At 36.6% G+C, this 11,585-nt stretch overlaps 1 protein-coding gene across 1 annotated transcript in view; it reads right to left on the bottom strand.

The window, feature by feature from the left end:
* PGM2 (phosphoglucomutase 2) overlaps nt 1–11,585 on the bottom strand; it is a 34,486-nt gene that overhangs the window by 12,752 nt on the left and 10,149 nt on the right. The window contains 8 exon segments of the mRNA XM_011365629.2: nt 477–606; nt 1,871–1,964; nt 2,055–2,235; nt 3,349–3,446; nt 4,182–4,371; nt 7,308–7,501; nt 7,632–7,715; nt 8,969–9,053. Of these exon segments, the coding sequence (XP_011363931.1) occupies nt 477–606; nt 1,871–1,964; nt 2,055–2,235; nt 3,349–3,446; nt 4,182–4,371; nt 7,308–7,501; nt 7,632–7,715; nt 8,969–9,053 (1,056 nt within the window).

The raw sequence follows: 11,585 nt of genomic DNA, 5'->3' as shown, positions 1-11,585 counted from the left end.
TGTCTGGCTGCTTTTGTACTACAAAGGCACAGCTGAATAATTGCTATAAAAAGACTAAATAGATGTTTCATAAACACATTTAATCTTTTTTGACATCGGACACTTAAAATCATATTCTTTAGCTGTTTCTGTGGCTAATGTTCTCATCTGGTAAAGGTTACTGTCATCACAAATGGTAATTACTGTTAAATGGCTAAGTATCAAAGGGAAAAGGTAATTTCTTATTTGGTTTTTATAAGAAATAGAATTCATAACTAAAGTAAGAGCATTGGAAAGAATATTAGTATCTTGTGCACAAGTACGTAATACATTTAAAAATATTACTACGTGTGGTGATGCATGTAGTAATAGACTGATGCATGCAATAGACTTATAGTGATCATGTCATAATATATACATATACTGAATCTCTGTGCTGTACACCTGAAACTAATAAAAAATATTATTTCAGTTATGTAGAGTCAATAGAAACTTACTCAACATAGATGGCCTTTAGCTGCTGAGACAAAGACAAATTCTTGGTTGCTAAAAAGCTAGCCAACTCTGCGCTTATGACAGCGGCACTGACTCCATCTTTGTCCAGAACAAAAGGGCAGCACATATATCCTGCAGAAACACGTGTCAGACACACATCCTTAGGAGTGGGTTGCTTTACAATGCTGTGCATACACATATCTATATGCATTCTGCTTACTGCATGACAGGTTGTACAGTATGAGTATGTGGATAGTTCTCATTTACCATTGTATATAAAAATCTAGCCCAGTGCCTAGTACATAGTAGGCTTTCAAGAAGTATTTGGTGAATAACCCATAAGGAGAGTCTTCCTCCTAGCCAAAAAGTGCTCATTTCCTAGGTCCAGGCCAAATTCCTCCAGCTCACACAAAATTGTTTCCAATTGTTCTAGTCAATGCTTATTCTGTCTTCTCTGAATTCCCACAGTTATTGTGAGTTATATTATTTGTTTTGACATGTGGCCTATCCTCTTTTGTGTGGTTATCTAACTAGAAAGATTCTTGTAGGCTGCTATAGGTCAAGGTCAGAGTCCATTTCTTTCAGAGTCACTGCATAATTGATATGCAATAAATATTTCATAAATGAATGTGAAAAAAGGTTTTTAAATAAAAAGCTATAAAGGATAAAACTGTTAATTATGACAATAAAAGAGCAAAGCTGAGCTATTATACTTCATTTAATCAATTAGTTAGATGTGTGCTGCAGCAAATACACAGATCAATCAGAAGAATATATATTATAGAATAAGTAAAATGTATCATAACTAAACAAATAGTTAAAATACCCCCAGCACAAACAGCTGAATTTCAAGTTTCTACGGCCAGCTCTCCTTTCTGCTCATTTACATTGACAATTTAAGATAAGTGTTTTTCAGTCATTCTAGCTGGGTTCAGGGTCATCTTTTCAAGTGACAATCAGTTTGGTGAAGGCACCACAACCGTGTTTTCTCCTTTCCTCTGGACAGACTTCTGCATAGCTTTTTTGGAGGAGGAGAGAACATATTGGACCTGGATACCAACACAATTGAGGAAATATCACAACTCCCCTAGTATGTGGATTCTTAAGCTTCTAGTAGCCATGTGCAGGACACCACTGTGTTCAGTCATCTGGGGAAAGAATTCACTTCCTTACATGAATGGCTCTGTTATTTACGAGATATTCTTTTTAGCTGAAAAAAAATCTGATTTTCCATTTTAGGGGTAGGATGCTCTTTGAAATGCCGCAGAAGCAAAGCAAACTGTGTGTTCCTGTTTCACTGGTCACCTTTTGAACCCAAATCCAAATCCACATCTTTTTTCATTTTTTTGCATTCTATACATTAACTAATTCTATGATCATCATTATCACTTCTTACCGATAGCTTCTTCAAATGCAAATAAGACATTCTTCCCCTGGTCTATTAGCTGTTTGGCTCGGTTCCCCATCCACTTAAAGCCAGTTAATTTTTCCTAAAGGAATAATCCAGAGGAGAAAGACAGGCCTTAGACCTTCTACAGAGCAAAAGGAAGGGGAAAGAGCCTTTGCCCCAAACACCTTACCTCAAAGTGAAAACCCTCCTTTAAGGCAATGGCCTGCAAGATTTTGGAGGAGACAGTGCTGGACAACATGTATGTGTCCTTGAGGGCATTGTGATCTTGGTTCTTTTCTTTCCAACAAGTAAAGAGCCACCAGCCCAGGAGGGCCCCCAACTCATTGCCTGAAAACACTCTCCATTCACCACTGGAAAAAGAAAAAATAACCGTGCATTGCAGTGATCTTAAGAGAGACATTAGGAGTCACTGAGGTGAGACAATTAAGCTAAACAAGCTTCAAAGTAGTTTCTGGAAGACTGTTCTTATTATTCTTATTTTAAAAACTGGCTAGAAATGTGACTGCCACTTCACAAACAGCTACCATGTCTCAGCCAGTTGGCCTAGACAAACATCTTATCTTCAAAGAGCATATAAAATGTCAGTGATGACATAATGCTTTTACCTTGGTCCTCAACAAAAGCTTTTGTTTTAAACATAACAGAAATATGCAAGCAAGATCCTCTAAGGATAATAGTTTATAGATCTCAATTTTGGTTGCTGATTCTGAGAGGGCAATAGTGTGGCATTTCTCAATAATGACCCTAGTGCTAAAACAGTGAGGACACCCAAGAACAGATAAGTGATTTATCTTCCTCTCTGTAGTCCAGGTGGCTAGAAGTACACCTCAAATTTAAGCATATATCACCTTAGCTTAATTTCCTAAAAATTTATATAGAATTGAAATTGTTTCATCATAATCTAAAACCCTAACCCTTTGGCAGCACCCCACTACCCCCAAAAACATCACATATGCTGTTTGACACCCGAAACTACTTAGACCCTGCCTACCTTACAACAAACTCCACGGTCAAATATGCCTTGACACTATCAATACTCCATACCACAGGTATTCCTCTCTGGTCTGCTCAACCTAAATTCAATATTTCCTTGAAGGTCTAGCTCCTTACCAAACCCTTTGGCAAGTACTGAACTGTAAAGCCAGCACCAAGCCAAGTACTTTGCCCCCAGCAGCCACTGAGTCATTAACTATAATGAAATCAATGATAAAATAAGAGAAGATAACAAATAGTAATTTCAATTCCAAACACATATTGGACTGGTTTACTCTGCGTTATGCTTGCCAACTGTGTGGCTCCCAAATCAGCACCTTACTCTATGTTGGAGGACTTGACAAAGGTCCAGTAAGATGATCATTTGCAAAATAAATAGGAAATATTTCTAAATAGGTCTAGTCTCTCCCAAAACATTTTAATCTGAAGTCACCCTTTATGTTTTCTAGATAATCAAAATTAACTTGTACCTATCTTGTTTTTCTGCCACAGCAAGTCTATCAGCATCAGGGTCATTTGCTAAAATGATCTTGGCCTTGATTTTGTCAGCCAAAGCAAAAGATAAAGTCTGAAAAAGAGTAGAAAGAGAAGAGTACTTCAATCAAGAATCAAGCACATTGCATTCTTTAAAAACATTCAGTTCTTTAAGAACTAAAAGAGAACATTCCCCAAACTAAGGATGAATTTTATTTTTGGAGCTGGTCCTGCCTGGTCACATATTACTTCCTAAGCCAGAGGTCAGAAAATGGGAGCTGATATCAACTCACGACCCCAGACTGCCCATTAAATTCACCCCACATCTGATAGCGTGTATGTTTGTATGTGTGTATGTGGTTGGACTGGTATTTTCAGGCTTCGCGTGTGATCAGCCTCACAAACCAACCAAAATAAATCGACTCTCTAAATATCATTGCTACCCTAACCTTTAAAAAAGGTTGAAGGAGGTACAATTTACATAGCACTTCTTCCTATCAGAAAAATGACAGTTAAGGGATAAAAATCATGTGATAAACTTCCATTCTATTACTGTTCCTTTTTGGCATTAAAAAAGCACAGTAGGTTAAATTTAAACTTAATTAAATTAAATTTAAAACATCTTTAAGATTTCAGCTCTCTTATTTGATGCTAATATATCTAATGTGAAAATTCCTTTAAGACATGATTAATAAACATAAAATTTCCCATGATGAAATTTTTGTTGTTGGTGTTCAACACAATGAAAGCACATAGAAACTTATTTTACTTGATAGCAGTAGTTTTTGAAGATAAGAGGTAAATTGTATAATTGACAATATTAGGTTACCAAGACATCTTTACCCTCTTCGGGGTTTGGGTATTTCACTGTTGGGAACTCAGGATCGGGATCTTTCTGTTCGGGAACAGCCTCAGGAGGAACGAAGCCAAAAGCCCTGAAAGCCGACTGCACAAAGTCATGACCCACGCCGTGGACGGAGGTGTGCACAAACTTCAACTTGGTCTCCTTGTTCGCACTCCTAGAATCAGACACATCGTGGAAACTGATAAAATATACAAATGTGGCTCCCCAAACTGGAAGGTTTGCAAAATATCAAGAAACCAGATCCCGAACTACAAAAAATATCAATGTCATAAGAATAAGACAACTGAGGAACTACAAAAAATGTCAATGTCATAAGAATAAGACAACTGAGGATCTTTCTAATTCCATTAAAAAAAAAAAAACAAAACTTATCCACTCTCTCCCAAATATACACCCCTCCCTCAACATATTTCAAGTTTTAAATTTTACTCTATAGCTGTTTTCAGCAAATCTGATTACTTTCAGAGTTTGTTTTATGCAACAGCGTTTACATCTAGAATGGGATAAAAGAGCGAGCCCCAGGCTTGGGTTCCAGGAGAGACTCACAGCTGCCCATGGGTGGCTGCCCATGGCAGTGCCAGCTCTGGAGCTCCTCAGACTCTTTACTAACTTCAAAAATGATTTTCAAAATGTCCATTCTAACCAAATGTGACAGGACACGGAAGCTTAGGTTACTGTCTGTTTCTTTTGGCAATGAATAAATGAACAAAGTATTCTCTAAGATAATAGTGGTTTAAAACAAACATCCCCTTGAAAATAAAATGCATCTAGAACAATAAACAGGTAACATTAGTAAGAACAAACCTGGGAAAATATCTCTAAGATATTAGAGTGAATTATAAAACTAACACAATTAGAACAGTTTAGTTCTAAGAGTACTAGATATAAAAAGGCAAATTAAAGGAGCAGAATAGAGTCAGAATATGATCAAATTTGAAATGGGAAACATATATGAGAAGTAGTAAGGCTTAGTGGTTAACATGCTTTGGAGACAGACTGAATTTACATCCTGGAGCTCTGCCACTTACAAGCTGTGTGACAGTTGGTTATTTACTTAACCTCTCTGTTTTCTCATCTATAAAAAGGCAATACATCAGAACCTACCCTCAGCATCACTGTGAAGATTAAAATGAGATTAATTAGTACAAGTGAAGGGCCTATCGCAGTTATCTGAGATATAATAAACACAATTTGTGTTGGAAATTGTTTAATAAAGGTGATATTTTCAATTACTCAAAGAAAGATAGGTTCTTCAATTTAACGTGTTGGTGCAACTTCAAACCTTTTCGGAAAAAAACTAATTTGCCTTCCTATTTTGTAACTCATACAAAATTGAAAATCACCAATGACTCAAAAGATTTAAACATTACGAAATATAAACATGTAAGTTCAAAAAAAAGGGGAGGATTTTTAAAAATAATCTTGGTGTAAAGAAAGTCTTCTTAAGTATAACACAAAACCTAGAAGCTGTAAGTTAAAAAACTGATAAACATTATCACATTTTACAAAAGTTCAGCAAAAAGATCCAAAGAAAAAGTCCAAAGGTAACAATAGAATGGAAAACAATATTTGAAAAGAAATGAAAACTAGTTTTCTATATAAGCAAAGAGGTTTTACAACTGCAAAAGATGGACAAATACATAGAAAAACATAGGTTAAATAAATATGAAAAAATAGCTTATTTACAAGAATGCAAATAAAGTGAGATACTACTTTCATTTAGCGAATTGGGAAAAATGAGAAATTTGATAATGTCCAGTGTAGATAAGAATGTGTGGATCATATACTGTTACCATATACTGTTGGTGGGAGTGTCAATTAGTGTAACATTTTTAGGGAGCAATTTGTTAAACATTATTAACTTTGTAAATGCATATACAATTCTGATGCCAGAAATCTACCTAAGGACACACACACAGGCACGCACACGTGCACACGCACCCCTCCCCCCCCCACACACACATACAAAGTACTCTCAAGGGTGTTGACTCCAGAGCCATTTAGGGCAGCAGAAAACTAAAAACCCTCAGCCTTTGTGAAGTTCAATCAGAGGGATGGAGGGAAGGCTCACAGATGTCTTTTGTTTAGACTGTTCACCATTTAAAGAATTGTCCCCATCATTTAAAAATTAAGAGATTTCACCAACAAAATCTAGGTTTCCAGTTTCTTTTAGGGAGAAAAAAGCTGATGATCTGGTGACTCTGGAATACATTTGCACATACTAGCACCCAGCTCATGTGGCCGCTCGCTTCAGACAGAACTGGGGTTCAACACTCCACACAAGAGCCTCCACTTCCCGGTGACCCAACAAGCACAATATTAGAGACAACCTAGAAATTTTGCTTCTTTAAAATCAGCGGTTTCTTGCTAGGAGGACAATTGGGAATGGTGGGACCCACAGAGTACTACAGAAGGACAACACTGTCGCTCTGCTTGTCTTATCTGTGTAACTATCTAGTCTGTGTCTATAGTTACTGGGAGAATAAAGGCATAGAACAAACTACATGTACAGTATATTTCTATTTATGGCCTTAAATATATATTACGTTTATAACATGCGTGGATATTCACAGAAAATTTCTGGAAAGACAAAAAAAAAAAGCCAGCGTTTCTTATTTGACACCTTTCAGCAGTTTTCTTTTTACATACATATACACACAGACATATGTATACACACACCTTCACATTACATATATATGATTCTACCACAGAGGTCAGCAAACTGTGGCCTGTGAGCCAACCACCTGCTTTTATAAATAAAGTTTTATTTTTTATTATTATTTTTTTAACACAGCTATGTTTGTGCTCATTCATTTATGTATCATCTATGGCTGCTTTCCTACTGCATCTATGGCTGCTTTCCTCGACTCCTATGGCAGAGTCGAGTAGTTGTGATGTAATCCATAAGGCCCATAAAGTCAAAAATGTTTACTGTCTTTTAAGAAACATTACCAACCCCCTATCTACAGTCTCTAAAAATCAGATGCAGCTACAGTATATGTACCAATAGAAAACTTAAATGAATACTGATAGAATTCAGCTAAATCACATTAATTTAACTCACTTGAGGTGAGTTTACAATCCATTTACCTGTGAAAACAGTATTTTTTAAGGTCTTCAAAGTAGTCCTTATTGATGGAAGCACTTGGGTCGTGAAGAAGTGCACTGCTATTAATTAAAGAATCATCCCAAGCTTGTGGCCATGGCTCTAGATTTTCTTCAATAGCTTGAGAAATCCCTTTATCATGAGGAGAGATGATCTGAGCTCCATTATCCCAATAGACCTAGAGAATGCAGAAACATATCCAGAGAGTGTAAGGTTAATGGAAAAGCATCCATTCCTTGTGCTCCCAAACTGTAAAGGTTTAGGATTCATACAGAAGGACAAACATGTGGGTAGAAGAGTAAAAATACCTTATAACCATTGTCCTGCTTTGGATTGTGAGAGGCAGTTATCATGATTCCAGCACAAAGTTTCAAATGTGATACTGTATAGGGCTGTAATAGTAGGAAACAAGAAGAGTGTTAAACAAAAAATTAGATATACTTAAAATGTCTATCATATGTTATTTGTTGTGCCAACTTGTTCCCTTTTAACCAACATTTTATATATATATACACGCATATATATGTATACATACATATGTGTGTGTGTGTGTATATATATAGTGTGTGTGTGTGTGTGTATATATATATATACATATATATATGTAGGGTGATATATATATATATGGCTGCCTATGAGATTTATCATACACAGGCAGCCCCAGATTCTAATCATCTCTCCCCTTCCAACCTCCCATGATGAATCAACAGGGTCCTCTCAGGCATTATCTCACATCATATGTCCTGGAACAAAAAAAAGGGGAGAACCGCTCCATGGTGTGGGAAAAGATCATGAGACATTCATTTAATTCATGTCTGATATAAAAATAACATTGTAATTTTGCCATCAAACAATGAAACTTGAACCAAATTTGGAAGTGACATTGACTGTCCACCGAGTTATTTACAATCTAGGACATGCTACATCTACCTGTCAGTGCGCTGGAGACAGTAAACACAAAACTAGTCGAACTTACTTCTGTATATATGCACGCTCATCTCAACTTGATGTAACTGCATTCAAATCATATTTTTGGCTTAACTTCTAAAAACATATACTGTGAGCATCTGGCCCTGCTCTTAGAAGTTTTATCTAGTTAAAAACAACATCTGCCACAGTCTCTGTTGTCTTTTTCTCTAGATTCTGCTACATTAAGGATTTGATAAAAAATCTTACTAAAACATGTCAAGAATGTTTTCTGAATTGGTCATGAATATTTAGATCGATGCGTTTGTAGAAAAAGCTGGTGCACCACCTTGTCAAAAGTATTCATGGTTAAGGCATGGTTTAGACACAAGAAGTTTTCTAATTGTGATAGCCGGGGGGGAAAAAAACCTATAAACCAAATGAAACATCAAACAAACAAAATATATTTTGCTAATTAGTTAAAACAGCCTTTGAATATAAGCAAAAGGAAAATTGCACTTAAAAATAAATCGATTCTGACGAATCAAAAGTTGAATACCAGAGAAATATTACCCGGACGTGGGAGAAACATTTCGGGAGAGAAGAGAGGATGCTCAATAAATGTCTGGGAGCTTTTCTGTCATTCAGATACTTGAATCTCAACAGCACTAAGGCCTGTACGATTCAGCCATGCCCCAACCCCGGTCCCATGATAGGAAATTATAAAACAGCTACTTACCACAAAAGGGGTTGGGGTTATGTCGGAAAACAGGTACACAGGAATTCCCTGAGTGATAAACGTAGTTGCAGCAAGTCGGGCGAATCTGGAAAGGTAGTGGGACAGGTAGAGAAAGAAAAGGAATGTTGTCAGGACCATGGGTGACAGACAGTAAAGAAGGAAATTAATGCCTTACCACTTCTTTAGGTTGAGTATAGAAGCCAGATCAAGGAAAACATTTATTGTTTTTCCACTGGCATAGAACATTAAAGCTGGAAGAACCTTAGGCATCTTCTCATTCCACCTCTTTGTTTTTCAGAAAGGAGACTAAAGCAAAAAAAAAGGCCAAACAACTTGTTCCATATGTCCAACAGCCACTTAGCAGCTGAGCCAGGCCTGCGCCCAGGTCCTTCAACTCTCTATCTCAGTGGGTCTTGGCCAAGAGTGATTCCCCCCCACCCCCACCCCCGTGGCATCTGAAATGTCTGGAGACATTTTTGGTTGTCAATGGGGATAGGGGTATGGTGCTACTGGCAGCTAGTGGGTAGAAGCCAAGGATGCTTATAAATCACCCTACGATGCACGAGACAGTTCCCCACAACAAAGAATTATCCGTCCCAGTATGAAGTCACATGTCAATAGTACAGGAACTAAGAAACCCCAGTCTAAAGGTATCACAATCCAGGATAGACCACGCACCCTACCATTTAATTACATATTGCATTTATTGGCATATACAAGGCATGCTGACATATACATGTATGTATGTGTGTATATTATATGTATATATGTGACATATACATATGTGACATATATACACCTTGGCTCCATCCAGCCCGTAAAAGAAAACCTAAATTTTTGATACTTTGATATTTTTCTCAACTTCTACAGCAAATGGCTTAGGGTAGGACACAGAACACAGCATCAAGTCTTTCTTCATGCTTGGAGTAAAATACTTTACCACAATGAATGAGCAATTTTCTTCCATTGAACAAATTATACCACTACAGGATTAAACAATCAGATCATTCATTCTCTCTCCAAATATTTCTTGAGCACTAGCTTCATCAAACACTATTCCAGGAGCTGTCTGGGGGCACAAAGAGGAAACTCTGCCCTTTAACAACTGAAAATCCCTAGGGTAAATAGCAATACAAGAATGATTTTGACAGAAAAAAAAAAATTGCCTCTACATAGCGGAAGTCATAAAAATAACAAAATTCAGCAAAAAAACAAGTTTAATAAAAATTTGAATTAAACCTAAATTGCATTTACTAGAATGAATGGCATGGAAGTCACTTTCACCTGCATGAAACATTAATCGTGTCAGGTTGACCTTGAAGGAGCTTTCTTAAAGCTGGCAAAGGAGACACTCAACATATAAATGATTATTATATACATGATATGTATGAACTAAGTTACAAATGTGCATAAAAAAAAAAGATTCAGTGTGCTCTCTGCATATGCTTATGTTCCCCACTAGATATTTACAATTGGAAGATTAAAGAACAAATAAACATTTCCTTAGGTAAAATTCTGAGACTGCAATAGTATCCAACACTTTAAGAATATTCCATTGATTCATTATAAATGTTTTACCATGTACTGGCTTAATATTTAGTTTACAGTCTCTAAATACTTGCATGTTGCAAGTGATGGCAGCCCTGACCTCCACTCCATCCCATCCTGTCCAACTGAGACTTGAACCATAAACTTAAGTAGAATTAGTAACATCAGTTACTTTTTGAAAATAATATGGCTTTAAGGCCAGAGCAAGAAATATCTGTACCTTAACTGACTATGTTAACATATTTGAAGGATGTGTAAACCAGAAGCAGCCTAAAATGAAGTAATTTGAGATGCTAAACAAGCAGCTAGTCATATATATGCACTGTACATGCTCTGGCTGGAGGCTCTGGTCTGCCCCTGGGGTTGGTAACGTATGTATATGACCTAATTCCAACTAACTTAAGTTCAATAACTGAAAACTGACAAACTAATATTCTGGTTCGTACGACATCACTCTCTTGTGAATGTACTTCATGTGCATCTCTCCCTGAGAGCTACAGCTCCTCTCTTGCATTATTTTTAAAAAATCACATTTTTGATCTTTTAGCTGAAGACCAAAAATCTTAGGCCATTCTGAGTTCAATCTGGGGACTGATGTCATCTAGTCTTTTGCTCTGGCCATGTTCCCTTCCTCACAGCCACACGTTTGTTCCCATCCATCCTTTTCTCTTAGATTAGAAGCTCTTGAAAGGCAAAAATTACGATCTATGAACTCATCTGGCACTGTAAAGTTAATTAGAATTTCAATAATATTAAATATTTGAATTCTGATCTGAGAAACTACTAATATTTATACTCCGGAATGATAAAAAATTCATAATAATAAGGGAGGTATTCAAGTTAAAAAAAAAGGTCACATTATATGATTAAGAGCAGGGGTAAGCAAACTACAGCCCATTTTGTAAATAAAGTTTTATTGAAACACTGTCATGCCCATTCAGTTATGTATTGTCTATGGCTGTTTTTGTGGTACGTGGCAGAACTAGTAATTGTGACAGAGACTGTATGACCCACAATGTGTAGGATGTTTATTATTTGTCCTTTAGAGAAAAAATTTGCCATCCCTGGT

The sequence above is a fragment of the Pteropus vampyrus genome, unplaced genomic scaffold (genome assembly GCF_000151845.1).
Source record: "Pteropus vampyrus isolate Shadow unplaced genomic scaffold, Pvam_2.0 Scaffold5, whole genome shotgun sequence".
Lineage (NCBI taxonomy): Eukaryota > Metazoa > Chordata > Mammalia > Chiroptera > Pteropodidae > Pteropus > Pteropus vampyrus.
Note: the sequence above shows the minus strand (reverse complement) of the source record. Positions and strands in the feature narration are given on the sequence as shown.